This window comes from Mercenaria mercenaria, unplaced genomic scaffold (genome assembly GCF_021730395.1).
Source record: "Mercenaria mercenaria strain notata unplaced genomic scaffold, MADL_Memer_1 contig_3608, whole genome shotgun sequence".
NCBI lineage: Eukaryota > Metazoa > Mollusca > Bivalvia > Venerida > Veneridae > Mercenaria > Mercenaria mercenaria.
This window is the reverse complement of record NW_026461764.1, coordinates 33,853-59,287: the sequence shown is the minus strand read 5'-3', so window position 1 is coordinate 59,287 and position 25,435 is coordinate 33,853. Positions and strand designations below refer to the sequence as shown.

The window sequence follows — 25,435 nt, the reverse complement described above, 5'->3', positions numbered from 1 at the left end:
TTCTTTATCAACCATTAATACAGAATAATTCATCCTCAGCTCTGTATCTTTTAAACATGAACATCCTAACTTTGACCACTGTGTCTGCAATTTTATTTATGTAAAAGTCTAAATAAATTATCTGTTCTGTTCACTTCTTTTACAGCATCGCTATATTCCACAGTAAGCGACCGATCTAGGTTAGATTAAACATTTCTTTATTGTTTGACTAATTATTGTTTTGATGAGGGTTGTAATTGATCATTTGATAATATTATATCATTAATACACGAAAGTAATTCTTTCTCTACTGAGAAAACTTTTGCATATTTTCAGTTTCATTATGGATCATTTGTCAGTATGGACTAATATCTAGAATGGAAGCATATTGTACCCCAACTGTTTGCTGCTTTCTCTGCTTCTGATTGTTTTCTCCTTGCCTCGTCTACTTGAGAAAGCATCTCATCTTTTTCTTTTATCCAAACTTCATTTAAATTTAGTTTCTCTTCATACTTCTTCCACAAGTCTTCCTTCTGTGTGAAAAAACACACCAACATTCTAGAACTGACATCAATAACAGACAAATACATAGGAATGATGGGCTGTTAAAACCATTAGAACATAGATGTAGAGTATCTGACTCCTAATACATGTAATACTTTCATTTTCACAGCCCTATGTGTGCAGGTGCAGAATCTGCTGTCATGAATAATGAACTAGTAACAAGTTAAGTAAAGTGTCATCCGACCATAACAAAACTGTAACAAATATCTCTGTAAACTAGTTTGTTTGTAATAAACAAATCAAATCCTTTAATCAAACATATCTGCCATTTAGAGAAAGATATATCCTTAGGACGGCCAGCACATATTTATGCAAACTCGCCAGGCATATGTATATATTTTTGACAACACAGAAAATGACGTCACTCGACCTTCAGCTATTTCCGGAAGTAAATAAAATGAAAGTAGAAATGCTAAACTTGAAAACGTAAGCCGCAATTTGATTCGTAGATAGCCAGGGGTCACGCGCAGGGGTCACCCCGTCTAAATGTATGCGCGTGGACTTTTTTTTTCTATTGGGGAGCCAATTTTCAGCACTTTATTACGAATTGAAATTACCTGGGCTTTAGTACAGCATGTCAGCTTTTAATCTATGAAAAAATATTTGAGCTCTGGATAAACAGAAATCCCACAGGGGTCCGTAACGGACCAAGGGTACATTGATAATTTTGGAACTTCATCAAATCGCTGCAAATGTCATTTTTGATGCTGTCTGAGAGTGTCAGTATATGCCTCAGATGTAAGATATAACCGTGTTTGAGAGCTGCAGACCTAGACATTTCAGAAATATTTTCAAAATAAGTTTCGTTTAATAAATGTTGTTTCTACGGATGCGTGAAAGGGCCACCAGACGCTAATACGTTGTAGTACGTTAAGGCTGTGGAAAGGATATACAGATTTCCTAAAATGCATTTTAGTTTAGCCATTTTTGTCTCAAACGTCAGTTTTCGTACAGACGTGTTAAAAAATGTCGAAAAAGCACTGATTTTTAGATAAAAGATGATTTCTCTAATAACCTTAGGACGACCAGCACATATTTATGCAATCTCGCCAGGCATATGTATGTTTTTGACAACACTGTAAATGACGTCACTCGACCTTCAGCTATTTCCGGAAGTAAATAAAATGAAAGTAGAAATGTTAAACTTGAAAACGAAAGCTGCATTCTGATTCGTAGATAGTCAGGGGTCACGCGCAGGGGTCACCCCGTCTAAATGTATGCGCGTGGACTTCTATTTTTTTTTTTTTAGCTCACCTGTCACCTACACGGCTACTAAACGCTAGCGACACCACCAAATTGTGGTGATAAGGAAAAGAGCTATCGACATTTCCGTGGTGCAGCTATCGCCCGTTTCTACTTGTAAACACGTGAGTGAAATTTATATTTTATCTTATATTTTCATTGATAGAACTTTTTTCGAAAATCGGAGAATGTAGTTCCGTGTAACAACATTTTTACTACAGGTTGGCTGTGATTTCATTAAAATAATATGCAAATTGTGGTGTCAGGAGCATATCTCCCGAATCTGACAGTGGCACATTTTCATATCTGCCAGTATTCGAACACCATTCCGATGAATAGACACACTGTAAGAACATACCTGCGCATGCAAATGGTGTAGAAATGATAAATAATTATATACGCACACACCATGAATAATAGAATCTCGGGTTAGAAGAAATATACCAGAATTTTTAAAAGGTGTGGCGCTATAACTCTAGTGATGGCGCTATACGGTAGTGGTGGCGCTGTTACGGCATTCAATAATACGAACTGCTGACGCATCCGGAACAAAACAAACACCAACATTCTCTAATTGATAATTTTCCTGCGAGGAATTATGTTATTAAAGAAAGAAAAACACGATCATAGTTTACTTACCTTTATGAAACATTCTCTATCTAAGAAAAAAAAAAGAACAAAATACTCACAGATCCTTGGGACTCTTGTAGTCAAAGTAAATATTTTCCTTTGTTTAATGTTAATGTAGAATTATTTCTAACTTTTAAATATTCTACTTCAATACAAACGTAAGTGTACTTTAAATTCAGGTCAAGAAAAATAGTAGCAATACTTTTATTTCAAACATAGATTTGTGTCCAGGAAATAATTTGAAGATAGTGTAGAATTAATTTGTTATATTATGATTCTGAAAGTTACTCCCCTTTGTTTTTATACGTCGTTTGCATGTCATTGTAAACAAAAGACCTTACTTTCACAATTCTTTCTGAAAAGTGAGTACAGTACATTTTCAATTCCAATCGATTATATACGATTAATCAATAGAGCTCAGATGTACAATCTGAATCCATATACATGCAGATTATTTTACGATCATGTAGAGGTCACTACATGTATTTTGTTGAGTAACGTAATTTGGGTGTAGTGTGGGATAGGTTGATAACATCGATTTTGTAGAAATTTCCGTGGCTTGCAGACAGACATTTTCATATATTAAAATTGAATATATCAGCCATTAATCATATACAACAGCGCCACCAATTCTGTATAGCGCCACCACTTGAGTGATAGCGCCACCACTTTCAAAAATAGTCGTGTTTTAACTTTTTACTGTGTTTTTCGTAATTGTTTGGTGTATGAGAATACGTGTAATTCATTTCTACACCATTTGCATGCGCAGGTATGTTCTTACAGTGTGTCTATTCATCGGAATGGTGTTCGAATACTGGCAGATATGAAAATATGCCACTGTCAGATTCGGGAGACATGCTCCTGACACAACAATTTGCATATTATTTTAATGAAATCACAGCCAACCTGTAGTAAAAATGTTGTTACACGGAACTACATTCTCCGATTTTCGAAAAAAGTTCTATCAATGAAAATATAAGATAAAATTTAAACTTTACTCATGTGTTTACAAGTAGAAACGGGCGATAGCTGCACCACGGAAATGTCAATAGCTCTTTTCCTTATCACCACAATTTGGTGGTGGCGCTAGCGTTTAGTAGCCGTGACATAGTGACAAGGTGAGTTTTTGTAATCACCCTTCGTCCGGCGTCAGTCTGTCCGTCCGTGCGTGCGTGCGTCAACAATTTCGTGTCTGCACGATAGTGGTTTCATTTATGATTTTATTTTAACCAAACTGGCACACAACTTGTATCACCATAAGATCTTGGATCCTTTCTTCAACTGGCGAAATTCCATAATGGGTTCCAGAGTTATGGCCTCTGAAAGGGACAAAATGAGCTATTTTGACCTTGTCTGCACAATAGCAGCTTCATTTATGATTTGAATTTAATTAAACTTGCACAAAACTTGTATCACCATAAGATCTCGGTTCCTTTTTTAAACCGGCCAGATCCCTTAATGGGTTCCAGAGTTATGGCCCCTGAAAGGGCCAAAATTAGCTATTTTGACCTTGTCTGCACAATAGCAGCTTTATTTATGATTTGATTTTTACCAAACTGGCACACAACTTGTATCACCATAAGATCTTGGTCCCTTTCTTGAACTGGTCAGATTCCATTATGGGTTCCAGAGTTATGGCCCCTGAAAGGGCCAGAATTAGCTATTTTGACCTTGTCTGCACAATAGCAGCTTCATTTATGATTTGAATTTAATCAAACTTGCACAAAACTTGTGTCACCATAAGATCTCGGTTCCTTTCTTGAACCGGCCAGATCCCTTAATGGGTTTCAGAGTTATGGCCCCTGAAAGGGCCAAAATTAGCTATTTTGACCTTGTCTGCACAATAGCAGCTTCATTTATGATTTGATTTTAACCAAACTTGCATACAACTTGTATCACCACAAGATCTTGCTTCCTTTCTTGAACTGGCCAGATTCCTTCATGGGTTCCAGAGTTATGGCCCCTTAAAGGTCCAAAATTGTCTTTTTGGCTTTTGCAGCCATATAGAGACTTCATTTATGGCTTTATTTGATACAAATTTTCAAAATATCTTCAACAACATTAAATCTTGGATTCCATGACAAATCAGATCCAATTGTAGGTTCCAGAGTTATTTTATATCTAATTACTTCCCCTGATTGTAATCAAAATGGATTTATATCAGTAAGTACTTATAAGATTTATTTGAAATTTCATTATTGTTATTAGTTGGACTGAGACAATCAGGGTAGATAACTATGGACTGATTTTATTTCAAATTACCTCCCTTTATTTCAAATTAAAATGGGTATATCTCCCTAACTAATAAAGATACTGATCTGAAATTTCATTTATGTCAACAGATTTATTTGGCAGATCCTTCTTTTGTTCACTTACAATATTTTTTTTATTACTTCCCATTTACGTTACTGTAACCGAATCTACTCCTCACTGATTCAGCTAGTAGTTGGCAGAACCTCTTCTGCCTGATAAATCTTATAACTATTCGCTGCCACCATCCAAGATAACTTGGAAACTTATTAAGTAATAAAATAAGCAAAACTTGTTACTTCTAATACTAATTTTAATTTACAGTCAGTCTGCACAGTCACACATTTTTATAAAGTCCAGAATACAATGTATAATAAAATGTCAGATATGAATACGCAAGATTTTAAATGCAAATACAACAGTCAATTATAGTAAGATGTAACTTTCAACAGGATATACTGGTGCAAAATACAAAGTTTTAACCTAAACTCAACTTTCTCTAAAAAGACTCCCCCGTCTCTCGTTTTCCAAGGCTATATATACTCAAGTATTATATAATATTCCCGAAATATCAGATTAACCTGAAATGTAAGATTAACCCAAAATAATTTATATCTGAAATATCAGGTTAACCTGAAATATAAGATTAACCCGAATTATAGAATATGTACCTGACTTTTCTGGTCATTTTAACTGGAAAGCATATTACATAATATATAAAATTACATAAGATACCTGAAGTTTCAGGTCAGCCAAGAGACATTATTACATATTAGATCAGTGAGCCTCTAGGGATTATTGTTCAATACACTGCAGCTAATTACCAAACAATTGCTGGATACCGTTACAGTTATGTAATGTACCCGAAATCTCAGGTCTACTGTTATGGTCAATTGATATAATAGGTACCTGGAGAAATTAGCTAACAAAGATTAACCTTCAAATGCAGTAACCTAAAATAATACTTTATCAGTTTTAAGACTAGATATTTACTTGCAATTTAAGAGAATCATATAATAGGTAAGTCTAAAATTGCAACATTACTATAAACAGCTTATTTTTAGTAACTTTTTTATTATTGGCCGTAGGGAAAAACCGAGACCACTTTTCTGCGGTACAACATGGATGGTACCTCCAATTTTTATGTGTATTTTGACATATCTATACCTTGTAAGGATTTTTATTTTCTTTTTGGTTAAATTTCTTCCCTTTGCTGTTCATGTCCTTTGGACTTAGATATTTTTTCTGAGGACCTTCTTGTCCTCAAGTGCAATGATAACAGGTGAGCGATATAGGGCCATCATGGCACTCTTGTTTTTTTTGAGTCGGCTAAACGCTGTCAAGCGTTTGACGAGTCCTTGCTATCGCACGATTTCTCATTCTTAAATGGCCTCACAACACAGCGAAGTGATGTAGTTCCATTAGATTGTCTCTAATTTCAAAGAGTTCATTGATCGAATGAAGTTCATTTATATCAATCCTATTTGCTATGACCAATATACGATGTAATCTGTCATATTTATGACTTGTAATTGTGCAATACTCGAATAAAGCCACGTTTTTTCTTCCGCGGTAACTCATTGAGCATAAACACGCATAACGATTCTGCGGGATTTGGTAATACATTTGCGCATATGATTATGGTGACGAATTTTATGCCCTTTTGTCACAAAATAGCAAATATGATGTTCACAAATTCAAATAAAAACTGCATATTAACTTATTAGCCAAATTATCCATTTGTTACCCTGTCCGTTTCAAAAAATAATCTTTAAAATCATTGCGTAAGTAACAAATTTATTGTGCTGTGCATTTTATGAATTGCGCAGACTTACAAAGCTTGCGTAACATCCAGCGAAAGACAAAATATAGTTCCAGAACATACTGCTAGTATTTTATTGAGTGGGTACCTCTGAAAGCATTTGAATGTCTCTGATCAAAGAGTTTACCACATCGATGAAATTTAATTATGACAGCTTCATTTTAAATGACCCGAATAAGATATGTGCAGTACGTTAATTCTTCCGCGAGACTTCGCGGATGAATCCTAACTACATTCTGGACACCTGTCGGCGAACACGCGCGACCTGTTTATAACAACGCTACTTTGCGTGGGTTGAATTTTGCAGTCAGTAAACGGATAAATTATCGGAAGAAGAAGCTCTTACTGGTTTGTTTAGTTACTACTGATATTAAAAATGGTTTTATTTCTGATTTTTCGAGAAATAAACAAATCGGCGAAACATTAAATTGTATTTTCTTGTAGTTTTTGAAATTGAAGGTAGATCGTCTATGTTTGGCTGCTTTGACGAAACGAAACAACGTTTTTATGAAAAGATTTAAATAAGAGGTAATTTAACCGTAAACTTCAGTGTCAGATACTGCCAATTGCTGCTAAATGTCTTCGTATCATCACAATTTGTAAAATATATTGTTGAAACTGGAGAAAAGTGTAATCGTATCCGGATATAATATTTTGGGTAAATATCGAGCTGTGTTATGAAATTTTAACATTCAAGTAACATACATGATAGATATTATTGTAACAGAAATGATTCTAGAATTTATTTTTATTACACCTACATATAATCTATATCAGACTCATATTTTAGTCCTGAGGCATGATCTGAAAGTAAAAAGATGAAGTGACAGTCATATTTTGGATATTGTAATACTAGAAAGAATCTAGGTAATATTTAGAAATTGAAACAGAAGATTTTCAGTTAAAATCGCACCAAAGGCTGTATCAAGGGTCTACATATTCAAAAATTTCTTGTGGTAATACCCCAAACACTTTTTGCAGGAGGGGGTATCCTCCCACACCCTTCCCCCATATTGCCACTTTACAGTTTGATACATTTGCCCTTTTACCACCTGCCGCAATGCCCATTTCAAAATCTGACTGCAATTTAAAGCGGAAAGAAACTCCCCTCCCCACACCCACCCTGCTACCGACCACGTAAAAATGGCTCAAACATTTTTTCTGCCCACTCTGGGCCTGTCTGTCTACATGAATCAAAATGGATAATTGAAAGTGGATGGACTTCGGGATAACAGACATGATTTTTAAGGGGTTAACAAGTCTGAAATAGAATAAATGATAGTTTTAACTAAAAAAGAACTGCATTTATTAATATCGGTTACACTATATATTGACACTCAGCAACATTTACATACATGTATCTCTAAACGCAAAAGTAAGTATACTTTAAATTGACATCACTTATAATATGATTGAACAATACCTAACATATGACAAGGCTATCGCCAGGCCCATTATAATATCTGTAAAATATCAGTTCTTTCGTCCATCCGTTACAAATTGTATGTGGCAATCCGCGCTGTAAAATTTTAATATTATAAATTGTCATATTCAAATTTTATCATGTGCGAATATATACCCGATAATTGCCTCTTTTGGCAATGCCGGAGGCAAATGTTTACTGGAAAATATATAAAGTCATGGGCAGTATCTTAGTGTCAGCTGTCAAATTGTAGTTTGTACTTTCAACATTTTTATTTCTGCGAACCACTCTTCAATTTTAGAGAAATATATTGGGTTTTAATACTTGTATAATGTCAATCAAAGTTTTACTAGGCATCGACCGAATTTTCATTTCATTTATTGTAACAAAATCTCTCTTTAGCTGGGGAAAAAAACTAAAACTGAAACTGGTAGACTATACTGTCAGTACATCAATCATTAGCCGACTCAGGCCCTTCAGGCCTTTGATTTTGCTACTGGGGAACCAGTTTTCAGCGCTTTATTACGAATTGAAATTACCTGGGCTTTAGTACAGCATGTCAGCTTTTAATCTATGAAAAAATATTTGAGCTCTTGATAAACACAAATCCCACAGGTGTCCGTAACGGACCAAGCGTACATTGATAATTTTGGAACTTCATCAAATCGCCCAAAATGTCATTTTTGATGTTGTGCGAGAGTGTCAGTATATGCCTCAGATGTAAGATATAACCGTGTTTGAGAGCTGCAGACCTAGACATTTCAGCAATAGTTTCAAAATAAGTTTCGTGTAATAAATGTTGTTTCTACGGATGCGTGAAAGGGCCATCAGACGCTAATACGTTTTAGTACGTTAAGGTTGTGGAAAGGATATACAGATTTCCTAAAATGCATTTTAGTTTAGTCATTTTTGTCTCAAACGTCAGTTTTCGTACAGACGTGTTAAAAAATGTCGAAAAAGCACTGATTTTTAGATAAAAGATGATTTCTCTAATAACCTTAGGACGGCCAGCACATATTTATGCAATCTCGCCAGGCATATGTATGTTTTTGACAACACTGTAAATGACGTCACTCGACCTTCAGCTATTTCCGGAAGTAAATAAAATGAAAGTAGAAATGTTAAACTTGAAAACGAAAGCTGCATTCTGATTCGTAGATAGTCAGGGGTCACGCGCAGGGGTCACCCCGTCTAAATGTATGCGCATGGACTTCTTTTTTTTTTTTTTTTTTTTTTTGCTATTGGGGAGCCAGTTTTCAGCGCTTTATTACGAATTGAAATTACCTGAGCTTTAGTACAGCATGTCAGCTTTTAATCTATGAAAAAATATTTGATAAACACAAATCCCACAGGTGTCCGTAACAGACCAAGCGTACATTGATACTTTTGAAACTTCATCAAATCGCTCAAAATGTCATTTTTGATGTTGTCTGAGAGTGTCAGTATATGCCTCAGATGTAAGATATAACCGTGTTTGAGAGTTGCAGACCTAGACATTTCAGAAATATTTTCAAAATAAGTTTCGTTTAATAAATGTTGTTTCTACGGAAGCGTGAAAGGGCCATCAGACGCTAATACGTTTTAGTACGTTAAGGCTGTGGAAAGGATATAAAGTAAAACTTTCAACATTTTAAAAAATTCATGGGACAGATCAACAACAAATACATACCTCCGGACCCAAGTTTTTCAATTCAGTGTATTTTTCTTTTACAGACTGCTTTTCTCTACAATACTTCTCATGTCCGCCAATAATTTCGTAAGATTTGTCCTTGAGTCCTGTCTCCAGTATCAGGTTGATTTTCTTAAGCTCTGCCTCTGATTTTGTTTTAGAAATAGTGGCGAAAATCGTTTGAGTTTGTATCTGTTGAAATCACAATATGCATAATACCTGTATACAGACTAAAACAAGTCGAAAGATTCCATATCAATTTAAGAACATTTAGGAACTTTCTAATCTAACTTATTGTTTTCAATTCATTATTTTTAGAGTTAAATTCGATTAATTTTGGCACAATTCAATATGAATTACTCAATCAGCGTGTCATACAGGTTGCATTGCAAACAAACAATTAATGACACGCGAGCACAAGTTAACTGGCTCCATTAACTGCACGTGTACGGCGGCAGACAACTGGGCGAAAATAAGCTAGTATGCGTTAGGCAGACAATCAATGTCCACTCGGGATGACCGGTGTCAATCAAAATAAAGTAGATTTTAAAGCTTGAAATTGAATTGAATCGAAATAGCGAGAGAAAAAAAATGAAATGACCATAGTTGATTTATTGATTTATAAACTAAAAAAACATCGGGACCGGCAAAATCCATATAAGTCTAGATAACGGTTTTGGACTGCACATCTATCATTATTTACCTCAAAATCCTCTTGTAAAGTAGCTTTATCAATGTCAAACAATTTATTCTGGAAACCTTCCTTGGTAGTTTCTTTTGTACATTTCTGTACATCAGCGAGTGTTTCTAGTGCGTCGGCATTTGTTGCGGGCCAATCAGTTTTCATTTGTTTTTCAAACATTTGTAAGGCTTCTTGCATTTTGCGCTCATTGTGTTGTTTGAGAATATCTGGTAATGTTTGTTCAAGACCTTGAAAACTGTCCCTGTTAACAGCTTGAACTGTTTTACGAACAACCTCTGTAAGAACTTAAAAAAAGTTAAATTATATGAAAATGAAATCATAGATTCTTCATATTTGTAATTTCAGTTTAATAAAGCATCGTATATAAAAGCCATGAAACGATTTCTATGAATAGGAAAATGGTGTGCATTTCGATCATAGAAACACAGAAGACAAGAACATGAATTGTCCATAAATAATAACATCACATAAATAATTTTAATACCCTTAGACACGCAATAGATAGTATACCATGCGACCGAAATAATATTTTTTTAATTCCTTTTTTTTGTTGTCGCTCGGATATTTCAAGAAAAAGAAAGTGTTATACTATTATAAACAAAGAAAACAGAATCAATATAACTCAGTCAAATAGCATATCTAAATATCTAAGAGTATTAACAACTAAAAGTATGTTTGGGAAACCAAACAGATCCTGGCAAAGCGATTGAATCTCCACAGATATAACTGGAAGCACGTAAATGCATTCTGTCTTCATCGTCTGAATACGCGCGTTGTCTTTTTAAAGTGACTGCGCTAATATCAAACCCTTTGAGCATCTGAACGTATATAAGTTAGCTATGCCTACGTTAATATGCATTTTTTATATTCTTTATATTTAACTTCTGCAGCAGTCTACAAGTTAAACTTTCAATTCGTATAGTATGTTCCTTTAATCAATAAAAATACTTTGAAAACCCTAAAACAAACAAATCGTAATGACATTAATTACATAACGGTACAAAGTGTTAGTTTGTATTCAAAGAGGAGCAGCTGATAAAATTACTGGATAGTTACGTGATGGTCTGTTTAAATTTCTTCAGTTCGAAATAATCTATGGGAATAAGTTATATTTTATAAACTTTCTGTACCACGTGAATGTAAAGAAGATCAAAGTAATCAGCCAGATTTACAATTATTCACACGCTTTAGTTTGAAACAGTTTATCGAGAAGTCCTAGAAACAGTGTTCTACATAACTGTATAGGTATGGCGATCCAATTGTCCGATTTGACCTTACGCCAGTGTTGATTGACAGGTTCCAACTGACCAATCAGATAACAGAACTGATAAGCCCTGTTGTTAGCCGCCATTTTGTCCGTCAAACTTAGTGCCGGACTCGCCAGTCAAAGAATATTAATACCACCGAAAAATCGTCCAAAATGGTAAAAAGGTGACGTTACGACACCTTTACATCAGACACAGGGAAGAGAGTGTAATACTAGAGCGCTGTCCTTTTCCAAATCCACTCTCAGACCTCGAATATTGTCAACGATGTATCAGGCTCTGTGGACGTCCTCAAGAATAGTTGATCTTAAAAATCTTATAAGAGTGTTTAAAAGCAAAGCAATTCGACTTAGCACTCATTGTGTTATAACGTTTGAATTATTTCATTTAAATCAGCGTAAAATTCTATGAAAATTAACTTTCTTATTTAACAAAAGTGCCTAGTATATTCTTTATTCAATAGTAAAAATATTCCATCAGTTACCAGAGTAACTGGTATGTACTGATAAGACACAAGTATTTGATGTTCTATATTATTTGAATGGTAACGTGTAAATATTATGCCTTAATGTATCGGAAACATGATTTATGCATTTTTTTAAGGTTTACATCAATCTCCCACTGGTGTATGTTAAGTCATACCTGCATGGGTGATAATACAACAAATAATAAACATGATAAAAAACTATGATTAATATAAGATTATTTTTAATGAGTCTAATCAACAATTTTCCAGGCGCTCAAAGATTTGACTTAGCACTCGGTGTGTGCTTTCGTTCTAAATTTCATTTTAATAGACAGCGTAAACTTCCTCTAAAATTCCAGAAAAAATAGCACATTTCGTATAAAGAAGATATGTTCTTAAACAAAAAATTATACATTCATTCTGTATACTTTATAAAGAAATTTGGTAGGCTCAAACATTGTTTTAAGCTGCGATGCGCCGGTATATGTCTTGAAATATGAGTATGGATTATATCATCGCCTTGGACTATATCTTATTTATTTATCTATCATTTACACGTTTTAATTCTAATAAGAGAACTTTCTTAACTTATACTTAAAACACATCATGTCTAAGTATTAGACATTAAATGCTATGTATCTGAATAATGTTGAACAATGATATGAGCATCTTAAATGAGTTCCGGTATTTCGAAATCCGACGTTTCTTAAATGACACAAGTGACAATTTTTACATGTAAATTACCTTATTTAATTTATCTAATTATTTTGAAATAGGATTCAGAATCCACAGTCTGATTTCAGCCTTAATTAATAAAAATCAATGTTCTAGTCTGCTTAATATAGTCATACCCTACATGATTTCCGGGAGATCGAAATTTGACGTTTCTATAATGAAAAAGAAACGGACAATTAAAAAAACCCACAAAATCAGCTATAATGATTTCAGAGATTTCCGTCTTTTTTACGTGTTTTCCGCTCGGCCCCCTGCCTTGTTTAGTTTTCCTCATACTCGGGTGCAGTTCCCGGCTTTTAACAACAACGTATCGTTGTTTTTTGTAGAATTTATGTTTCGCTACCAGAACATCCACTTATTAACGTGTTTTGTGTTTTGTCTTTTCACTTTAGAAATACGTGTGAATTGAGGTAGCGTACGCCGAAATCAACTAGAATGTCCGGCAAAATATTTCTGCCGTCGCCATTTGATTCCTTTGTTTGTCGGGCCTAGCATGAATTGTTCCATCTGAAAACTGGTAGGCGTGGCTACAGGCTATCTGGCGTAAGGTCAATTACGTGAACACCGGTTCACGGTCGAAAAACTAGGATTAACGATCGATAAACTGGGTTTATCGAACGTAAAACTAGGTTTTTCAAATACTAACCTATATTTTCGAATGAAAACATCAGATACCGGGCGTAAGTTTACGCTCGTGAACCCAGGTTTACGTTCGATAAACTAGGTTTCTCGATTGAACTATGAATTTCGGTCGTTATCCTATGTTGTGTGAACTTGGGTTTACGAACGTGAACCTACGTTTACGAGCGTTAACTATGGTTTACGACGTTATCCTATGTTTTCGCTCGAAAAAATAGGTAAGTATTTGAAAAACCTGGTTTTACGTTTGAAAAACCTGGTTTATCGAACGTTAACGTAAACCTAAGTTCACGCTCGTAAACCCAAGTTCACTTTCGTAAACATAAGTTCACGCTCGAAAATATAGGTTCAGGTCCGTAAACTATGGTTCACGGTCGTAAACGTAGGTTCACGTCCGTAAACATAGGTTCATGGCCGTAAACCCATGTTCACGCCCGAAATTCATTGTTGATTCTATAATCCTAATATATCGACCGTAAACCATGGTTTACGTTTGATAAACTAGGTTTCTCGATTGAACTATGAGTTTCGGTCGTTATCCTATGTTTACGCTCGTAAACCCCGGTTCACGCTCGTAAACCATAGTTTACGAACGTGAACCTATGTTTACGACCGTGAACTGGGGTTTACAATCGTGAACCTACATTAACGAGCGTGAACTATGGTTCACTGCGTTATCCTATGTTTTCGCTCGAAAATATAGGTTAGTATTCGATAAACATAGTTTTACGTTCGAAAAACCTAGTTTATCGATCGTTAATCCTAGGTTTTCGACCGTGAACTAGGGTTCACATAATTATTGGACAACTGGCTTGCCATATAGTTACAAATCGATAAACACGGTTTTACGAAGGTAAACTGTAGTTCACGGCCGTAAACCTAGGTTCACGCTCGTAAATATAGGTTCACGACCGTAAACATAGGTTTACGGCCGAAATTGATAGTTGATTTCATAATCCTAGTATATCAATCGTAAACCATGGTTTACGTTCGATAAACTAGGTTTCTCGATTGAACTATGAATTTCGGTCGTTATCCTATGTTTACGACTGTAAACTTGGGTTTACGAACGTGAACCTACGTTTACGAGCGTGAACTATGGTTTACGACGTTATCCTATGTTTTCGCTCGAAAAAATAGGTTAGTATTTGAAAAACCTGGTTTTACGTTTGAAAAACCTGGTTTGTCGAACGTAAACCTAAGTTCACGCTCGTAAACCCAAGTTCACGTTCGTAAACATAGGTTCACGCTCGATAATATAGGTTCAGGTGCGTAAACTATGGTTCACGGTCATAAACATAGGTTCATGGTCGTAAACCCATGTTCACGCCCGAAATTCATTGTTGATTCTATAATCCTAATATATCGACCGTAAACCATGGTTTACGTTTGATAAACTAGGTTTCTCGATTGAACTATGAGTTTCGGTTGTTATCCTATGTTTACGATCGTTATCCTATGTTTACGCTCGTAAACCCCGGTTCACGCTCGTAAACCATCGTGTACCTACATTTACGAGCGTGAACTATGGTTCACGGTGTTATCCTATGTTTTCGCTTGAAAATATAGGTTAGTATTCGAAAAACATAGTTTTACGTTCGAAAAACCTAGTTTATCGATCGTTAATCCTAGTTTTTCGACCGTGAACTAGGGTTCACGTAATTATTGGACAATTGGCTTGTCATATATAGAGACAGGGTTGATAAGTGGTTTTACGATGCCTACGATGCCTAATATCCACACTAGGTAAACCGATATGTTCAGCGCAGGATGCTATGTTCGGCGCAGGATCGATACATTGATTTGAAAACTTTAGTGGTGTTGGTATTCGGTCTATAAAAACAAATAAGCAGTAAAATCACCTTACTAGTCTTATCACGTAATAAATGAAGATTCCAAAGCCGATTTAAAATCCTGAAAAGATGCCATTTTAAGCAAAAACGGCGATGTTAAATGTTAAACTTTACTCCAATTTCAGCAATTTTAAAGTTTATAGCTGCAATTCTTTGAAAATATTGCAAAACAAAGCCAAAATCTTTATGGAATATATTTATCAACCTTTTTCCTGTCATCCTTTAAAATCATAATGTCTAAATCGGTGTTTTAGTGAAGATTTTTAAGTTTGAAATACACCATATGCACGAAAATAGGCGATGTTTGGCGCAGGATAAAGATTTTGTGGCGATGTTCGGGAGCAGGTTATTGTAAACTTCATCACAAGAATCGCAATGACCGTTTTTGACGCTGTCAAGCAAATTTTTGATATCTTATAGATTTTGCTGTATGTATTTAACGGTTTAGTATACCATATACTTGTTTTTTTTGGAGACGTGTTCATATACATACATAAATTACATATATACATACATAGCGTATAGAGTGCAGTGATCAATTTGGACACTGTCATGCAATTGTGTCTATTGTTTATATCCAATTTCTTTAGGATATTCTCCTTTCTCATGCATATATCTGTGTCCATATTTCATTACAAGAAGAGTTGTGTCAGCCAGTTAGTAAGACCATTTATTGTTATACAAACTTCGCCCTGGCCCTGATCGTTTTCAGACTTCCGAAGCATGTAAAGATTTATCCATATGAATTTTTATTTATTTAAAAGAAATGTTAAGTTTTAAAAGATATACCGCTAATGCAGGAAAATGTTCAGCATTGGCATATATCATTTATGGCAATAGTCACAATGTGACTGTTAGGTCTAAAATATAAGGAAATGAAACTAAATTACTGTATTCAGACAAAACTATTCGATGATCTAGGGATAACGCTAGTTTTTTTTTCGTGCTATAACATTTGCAGAATCCAGAGAGATTGGTTGGTATCCGAACCCGTTTACGCTTTACCATGGAGTATATAAAAAGGTGTTATAACAGCATGTGAGCGCGAGATTTTCTCTGTTAACACACGTTTTCTCTCCTGTTAAAACACCCCCGAAAAGTGACAATAACAGCAGTTTTATGCTAAAATGTGAAACTAGTATCACATGTCATACAGGTTTCTAAGGACGGCAAGATACGTGTTATAATAATCTAAAACGAGGGAATACGAGTGTTGTAATATTATATATTATGCGCGTTCCGTGGAAAAACGTAAGCGCATTACGGCCCCAAAACGGACAATTTAAAAGGAACTGACGTCAACGTGAAAAACAACGTAGACATTTCCGCGCATTTCATTAATAGATCAAAAGGATTTAAAATTACCATTGAAATTTAATGACGTTGATTGACAATATGTCCATTTATTTTATGCTAACTGTTGAAATACTGTGTTTAATCAGTGAGATATAATCTATATCATTCACAGCATATCACTCACTGTAAATTTTTGATATAGCTCTAGCTTTGCCGATCTACTTGTACATTGTCTATACATTTTAAATCATTTGCATAAAACAGGATGAAAATTGTAGTCGCACTTTGTTCTTTATAGTAAATTTCTAGATTCAAATTATTTTACTTAATGAGAATTTCATAATGCTATGCAGTAAGAAATAACATAAAATAGAATTTTGTGTCGTGTGCGTCTTTCTTACGTTACATCACGTCTGACGTCATGTTCATTTACGCGCGTCTGTTTCCCAAGCTGAAATTAATAATAGTTGCAAAATGCATATTTATCTCAACGAAATTTAGCATAAAATTAAAAGAAAATTTGTTGTTTTTTTGGGGTTTTTTTCTCCTTCTTTTTTTGAGTGAATATAGAATATCTCACCTCAAAATGAGAAAATGTTCATATTTTCACTCGAGCTACGTGCTTATGAAAATATTTTAATTTTCACACTTCTCGGTGAGATATATTCCATATTCCCACAAAACGAACAAATATCCTCTGTTTACTTGGTTTATACGCGTTTTATACTAGAATAGCGTTAGCGCATGTCGTTTTTTTCGTATTATAATAGCTTCAGAATCCCTCGGGAATCTTTGGTTCCCACGCCTTAACGGGCCCGGATACCAACCAATCCCTCGGAATTCTGCAGATGTTGTAACACGATAAACATGCGCTATCCCTACATTATCGAATAGTCTGATACCCCAGCTGTCCAGTACAGTAATCTAGTTTCATTTCCTTATATTTTAGACAGTCATACTGTGACACTCGGCATAAATGATATAATCTATGCCAATGCTGAACATTTTCCTGCATCAGCGTATATCTTTTAAAACTCAACATTTCTTTTTGAAAAAAATCATATGGAAAAATCTTTACATGCTTCAGAAGTATGAACACGATCAGGGTCAAAGCGGAGATCTTAAAGTTTGTATAACAAAAAATGGTCTTACTAACTGGCTGGCACAACTCTTCTTGTAATGAATTATGGACGCAGGCACATGCATGAGAAAAGATAATATCCTAAAGAAATCGGATATAAACAATAGACACAATTGCTTGACAGTGTCCAAATTGACCACTGCACTTTATACGCTCTGTATGTATATATGTATATATGTATGTCTATGAACACGTCTCCAAATAAAAACAAGTACATTGTATATGGTATACTAAACCGTTAAATACATAGGCAGCAAAATCTATAAGATATCAAAAGTTTGCTTGACAGCGTCAAAAACGGTCATTGCGATATTTGTGGTGAAGTTTAAAATAACCTGCTCCCGAACATCGCCACAAAATCTTTATCCTGCGCCAAACATCGCCTATTTTCGTGCATATGGTGTATTTCAAACTTAAAAATCTTCACTAAAACACCGATTTAGACATTATGATTTGGAATGATGACCGGAAAAAGGTTGATAAATATATTCCATAAAGATTTTGGCTTTGTTTTGCAATATTTTCAAAGAACTGCAGCTATAAACTTTAAAATTGCTGAAATTGGAATAAAGTTTAACATTTAACTTCGCAGTTTTTGCTTACAATGGCATCATTTCAGGATTTTAAATCGGCTTTGGAATGTTCATTTATTACGTGATAAGACTAAAAAGTGATTTTACTGCTTATTTGTTTTTATAGACCGAAATAAGGAGAATAATAACATCACTAAAGTTTTCAAATCAATATATCGATCCTGCGCCGAACATAGCATCCTGCGCCGAACATATCGGGTTACATAGTGTGGTGCACGTGCATCTTCCTCATCTTAAAATTAAGTCTTCAATTTATTGCGTGCTCTAATTTCATTTTTTAAAAATGCAAGACTACCAAAATATGAAAAACTGTCCTTCAAATATTTTAAATTCTCTTTTAAATTTGCTTACAGTAGTATCAAAATACTTTAGTAGATTTGAAAATAATTAAAATCGTAAAGAGTCGCCTGCACCGGAGACTGAATACATAGGGGTGGGGATGGGAAGGGGCCAGACTAATAAGCTGAAATTGCTTTAATTCCATTTCAGTTCACGCTAATCTTGGACTGCAATGGTCACGAAGACAGAATCACTTGCCACCAGCAGGCTATAGGTTAAAGGGATCATGTCGCGTTGTTCATTTGTGAGTAATAAATTATTTTTATTTTTGGAATTTTATTTTTCTTGCCAAGAAGCCATATATATACAATCTAAAATAACAATATAATGTCACTTGTTTTCATATGTGAATTATTCTAAATGCGAATTTTTACTTTCAACCATGCTTGCTTGAGTTAAAGAATTTTCAATTCATATAAAAATTAATGTTTGGACTTTAAGGACTTTCGAAAGTCTTTTTTTTAAATTCAGATCCTATGTCATTTTGCAAGAATTTTGTGGACCGATCCGATTTTTTCAGAATATACACAAAAAGGTTTGGATTACACTTTAAGCAGAGTTATTTTAAACTGGACAACCAAAACAAATTTTGAAAACACGGTAATGACAAACAACAAATAATGAAAGAAAAAAACCCTGCTAAATCAATGCTCCCTTCTTTGACGTCTTTTAAATTTACGGCGATAGGTTTATAGCGTTTTGTACACCCGAAAAGCCTGTAGATTATATATGATCGCATGACCGCAGTAATTTCTGTGACGCAATGCCTCTCTTTTACTGTCCATGTAAAAAGGGCTCTGGGTTGAAGTTCTGGATTCACTTTTTATAGTCTTATGTGGTTTAGGTTGTAAAAGTCATCCCCATCATCTTCCTCCAGCTCGTTTCTCTGCATCCATTACCAGCACTGTCTGTTGCAGATATACTCCTGAAGAAAATTAGATTTTCTCAGACATCGGGGAAATTTCGTGCCATCCTCTCGGGTCTTTCGCGTTGTCAGAGACGTCATTGACTAGATCTGTCATAATGGATCGAGGAATCGGTTTTGTTCTCCTGGATCGGAATCTTTCTTGTCTGCTAAGTGATTGACGCTTTGGATGTAGCTGTCGCTTTTGAACCTCTGACAGAGATTTTGATAGTACACACCCACGCAGCCCGCCCGCTTAGCTCAATAGGCAAGAGCGTTGGTCTACGGATCGCGGGGTCGCGAGTTCGATCCTCGGGCGGGGCGTATGTTCTCCGTGACTATTTGATAAACGACATTGTGTCTGAAATCATTAGTCCTCCACCTCTGATTCATGTGGGGAAGTTGGCAATTACTTGCGGAGAACAGGTTTGTACTGGTACAGAATCCAGGAACACTGGTTAGGTTAACTGCCCGCCGTTACATGACTGAAATACTGTTGAAAAACGGCGTTAAACCCAAAACAAACAAACAAACACACCCACGCAGCTGATAAGATCTTTAGTAGCTTCCTTGAATACACTTTTTCCTAAACGGAGTCAGTGGCTAACCAACATTATCGCCCGATGTTTTGCGCGCAGTCCTCGTGAATTTTTCAACAACAAATGATGTTGTCACTCTGAATAGTTGAGTTTAAATAGAGGCTGGTTTTTGCGGCATTACTGATCAGACCTGACCTGAGCGTAGGTACATGTCAATTCAGTGGTGAAAATGGAGCCAACATTCCACTCGGATGCTCTGTAAATAAAGAAGAAGGCGATCTTGGCCAAGATGGATTTCCAGATGGAGTACTGTACAAAAAGAAGCGTGCGTATTTTGTTCCTGATGTCAGTTTGCATACAGTCCACTAACCGCTTGGAGTCATAGGTCAAACAATGATGTTGATTCACCACCACGTTGTCATAGCTTAATTTAGAAATATTTAGAATTCAGAGAAGGCGGTTAGGCACTCTCTTATCTCGATTTCACGATATTTTGAGTTTGAAATCCAAACATGATACTGACGGGTGAGCGTGGAGATCTCATTATGGCTTGTTGTAGGTTTTCGTCTTTGAGTGACAAACCGATCATAGAGTTTTCTAGAGGACACAGGAATTGCCCTACTCTTAGATTTGTCCAATTTCTTGATTTCTTATTCTAACTTTCAATGAAGATTTGTATCTTTTGGCTTTCGTTTTGAATTTGCAGGTTTCTTCTTTTCAAAATTTCTAAAAGTCTTTTGTCCGTCCCAATAAGGAGGCATCCATTATCGGCGTCAGCTAATGAACTTGTTTATTTCTTTAAAACTCAAAGTTTGTTATGGCAGTTGAAAATGATCTTTGCTGAGCGATCCCAAGGCTCTGATGACAGCTTTCCATGTGTAATCCATGACAAATCGTTCTGGGGTAAATTCTTTCTTCCTATGTCTTATTATAAACCGTGTACATTTCTCTTCAAATCCATCCAGTCATCAATTGAATTCGGGATTTCTTTGAGGCAAATCAGTCACTAAATATCCACGAGGGACTAAAATGACATCTCTTTAAGCTTAGAGTAAATGTGGCATATAATTTTGACTTGCAAACACTTTGATTTGTCCTTTATATCTAGTATTTTGAAACAAAATCATGTACGTAATCTACATACATTTTCTGCATGCATTCTGTGCGTATTAAATTACACTGGCATCCGATAATGTCCTTTTCTTGTAAATGCAAGTTTGATACTTTCTTCGTGTTCATTACCAAACATCATCGACTGGGAAATACTGGTATCGCTGTCAACGTCCTTGTCGTCCTCTGGGTTGCCATTGCCTAACTTAATATAAGATTATTCCCTTTCTGGCAACATAGCGTAAGTGAACTGCTATCTTTGTAACACCTCACCACCTATTGTGGTACTGTTTGAAACATATCCGTTTTAAACTGAACCAATTTGTCTGACAGACTGTGTTTTCCAGACCTACTTTGGTCCAGAGATAAAAATATTACAAGGGTGTTTAAAAAGTAAACTGCCTTCTTCCATGATGGTTTCAATAATATAAATGATAATGACAACGTACTCACAGAAATACTTTTCACTAAACATAATCAACAATAATTAAAACAATGACAACAGTATCCTCTCTTCCTGTTGGCTCTATGCATTAAACTCATCCCGTTGAATATACATGACTCATTATTTCTAATGATCTTTTTTTGTTGGGTTTAACGTCGCACCGACACATTTTAAGGTCATATTGCGTCTTTCCAACTTTGGTGGTGGAGGAAGACCCCAAGTACCCCTCCGTGCATTAATTAATCACGAGCAGGCACCTGGGTAGAACCACCGACCCTCCGTAAGCCAGCTGGATTGCTTTCTCACATGAAGAATTCAACGCCCCGAGTGAGGCTCGAACCCACATCGATGAAGGGCAAGTGATTTAAGTCAACGAGCTAACTACTCGGTCACGGAAGCCCCCTTCTAGTGATCTAACATTTTTTAACTTTAATGTCTGACATATTGATTTAATATGTGATTCAGATACAAGTCTGATGTTACCATATACTGCATCCACAAAACACACGGTGATTGCACCCTGTCGTAGCGCCAGCGGTAAAAGCCCCGATTTGTAAACAAATACATAATATTCTACAATGTGTAATATCTCGTTTATGACCTGGTGATGTTTGAATTCTTTATTCGCCTATCCTTGCTAGAAAAACAATCATTTACATGACATACGGATATAAAACGATGCGAGCTTTTATCATGATGTTTAAGAGTGATGTCACCCATATGCAACTCATTCAACTCTTTCGATTTCTAGAGACAATGCAGTCGCCTTGGTAGGTTAGACAACATGTTGACGAATGAAGATATCATTAAGTTGTTATATTGTTTCACAACGACTCATTTCGTCTATACTGAACGGAAAATCTTAGTCTGGAGCTCACTGGTGACCTTTCTGTCTGTATGTATTTTGATACGGTTAGGATATTCAGTGAGTTCTGATAAGGATTCCCTGTTTTGGACACTGGGTAATCCAGCGTGATGCCTTTTACCTTGCATACTGTTTGGCGTTTCTCATTGACAATATACTCATAGCCGAAGTTTTTAGTACGTAGGGTTACATTCTTGACAACTCTCCTATTGGGTACATAAGTCCAATTTCCCATCTGTTATGGGGATGTTGTCTTTCTCAGGATCGTAGATTTACATACAATGTTTCTGTCAAACTAACAGATACCACGTAATTGGCTTCAGCATAGCATATTCATGTAATCGGAATAATAGATCAGAGAAAACTCGACATGTTCAAAGAAATCAAAGTAATAGATCTTCTTGTTTATGGTCAGCCATGACCCCGTATGATCTAGCGAGCTTGTCTATGTACTAAGATTTGAGCAAGACGTTATTTTGGGCATTCTTCCCCCTGAGCCAACTTAACATAGTTTTTGGCCACTGCTGTTTTGCAGGGATTCATTTCAGCATGTTCGGGAATGGAAACCTTCAGCCTGAAAAAGCGAACTTATTCTATCTGCCTGAGATTTGACTTAGTTGGGATAACCACTGGCCTCCTGTTTCCTTTTTAAGTACTTACTTGATGTATTCCTTAAAGACCGTGGCTCAGCTGTTAAAATATTTCGTGAAATATCTAATGGTGATTTTTCCGTTAAATAGCTTAAAGTTCGTTATCAATTTTGTTATTTTTTTTTAAAAACTACTCGGTTGTTCTATGATATCCCGGTGCGACAAGCTATAAAGACGTTTGCACAGGTTTTTAAAACATGAAACAAGGGACAGTCGACTCAATTGTATCTTATAGAAGTCCTGTGCGACATATCTTTTACTATCTAATTTTCGCACGCCCTAAAGTGTCGTATTATAGGAACGCCTGTGACGGGCGGGCAGAGTCCATTGAAGTAGTCCGCCCTATAACTTGAACAGTTCTTATCCACTGTCCACCAAACTTGATTATAATGTTTACGGGTATAATTGTTCGGCCAAGTGTGATAACCAGCTGGATCCTCCAAGTTTTTCTTGAGTTATGGTCCTTGAATTAATCAAAGTTTAGTAAATTGAAAGTGTCTATTCTCTAACTTGAGCAGTTCTTATACGGTTACATTGACACTTAACACATATAGCAGTTTTTATCCAATATTTCCTGAACTAACAATGTTTATTTGCATATTATCTTCGCCAGGGTCAATAAACAACCAGATAGTCTTTGTCACTCTCACGTCACCCACTTAACCATGTTTCACATTGCCATATAGATTTACAAGTACTTTTTTGTGTCTTGTTGCTTATGTCTTTGATAGCATTCAACAGTTTCAAATTTTATTTTTCGAATTGACTGAATTTGTGCTTTCCCACGTCAAGTTCTATAGCAAGATTTCGACAAGAAACACCGTTTCTTTTAACTCTTTTAAAACTTCCACATTTTGTTCTAAAGTTGGAACTTTTCTTTTTGATGAAGTCATTTTCTTTGTTTTACATTATGCATTTACATGTACACTGTGTAGTCTATTAAATGTGCTATCCACACAAGTAAGCAGGTGATATGTGGGATACAGTGGATTTCAGGGATTCCTTGCTATTCAGGTTAACTTGGTAGTTTTTTTTCTCGCACTATTGACCAATAATCACTGAGGCATTGTACATATGGTTTTACAAGTTCGTCGCTTGGTAACAGGTACATGTAATGAATGGAAAGTAAAATTGATGGTCGCTGGTCACGTTTTACGGGAGGTCACTTGTCTCGAGTCCATTACTGTTGAAATCGCAAGAGAGGAATTTAAAGTGGTCGCTTAGGATGGCAAGTCCGAGTGTACCTGCATTTCTTAGAACCTGAACAAACATAGCAGATAGCAGAACAAAATCTTGAGCTTACGTATAAATATGTTTTTAACCAGTCAGGAGATGCCTCACAGAAAATACTTCGGGGACTATAAAAACTTGTGTGTTTTTTTCTTTGTTTCTTTTTTTATAAATTGTTTTACAATATAAATGTTGGTACAATGCACCTTTAAGTTTTTTGCGTAACCCTGAATGAAAAATGTTGTTGGTTTGGTTGGGGGATCAACCCTCCAACCTAGTGCAAGCAACGACAGGATTGGCAATACCGTAGGTCTATCATCTTTGATGGACTGCATTGGAATGTAAATGTCGGCTTATCATCCTCCTTCACCACAATTGGTAGCACTGGTAGCACTGATAGGCTTCGCCTGACTTGAACCTGGACCCACTGGAATAGCGGCCTCCTTGGTCTACATCTCGGTATCCTTTTCCGTGTGGGTTGCCTTGTCATCTGCTATTGCCTGAAACCGGTCAGCATGGGACTCCTAGATGGCTTAACGCAGCACTAAAACGCACAACCCCCACCTGTCGTAAGCTCAAACAATGTACATAAACCAGAAAGTGCAGTAAAACCTAAAGAGAGATGCGCAATATAAATATAAAACGCGCGATTCTAAGCATAAGAAATGACGTTATTGACACATACATTTTACTAAATTTCTAAACGTTACTTTTACATTTTTATAAAAGTCCTCATATTGCCCCTCCTGGGAGGTTCCCTTATCACCTCTTTTACTACTACGTTAACGTGTGGATGGTACCGGGACTGCTGAATGATGATATTGGTACCTTATGTTAAAATCCTATAGGGTACCATAATCTACCAGATAATGTATTTTTAGTAACATTGCCAGGGTATCATATCACCATCCTTTACTACTTATAGTTTATTTCAAAATGGATTCTTAAGTGTTTTTAAACTGGACATAGGCTGACTTGAAATGTTAGTTGATGAAATATCTTAAACTGTTACGGTTTCTCCCCAAAGAGAATGAATAGATAATACTAGAAATTCTTATCAACTTGCATCTTAGAAATAATTAT

The 25,435-nt window shown here is 35.7% G+C and overlaps 1 protein-coding gene across 1 annotated transcript in view; it reads right to left on the bottom strand.

Annotated features, from left to right (window-relative positions):
* Nucleotides 1–373: 373 nt before the first annotated feature.
* The window catches only part of LOC128553228 (guanylate-binding protein 5-like), a gene marked incomplete at its 3' end in the record, with an annotated part of 42,573 nt that continues 17,511 nt past the window's right edge, over nt 374–25,435 (bottom strand). The window contains 3 exon segments of the mRNA XM_053534353.1: nt 374–512; nt 9,580–9,771; nt 10,283–10,566. Of these exon segments, the coding sequence (XP_053390328.1) occupies nt 374–512; nt 9,580–9,771; nt 10,283–10,566 (615 nt within the window).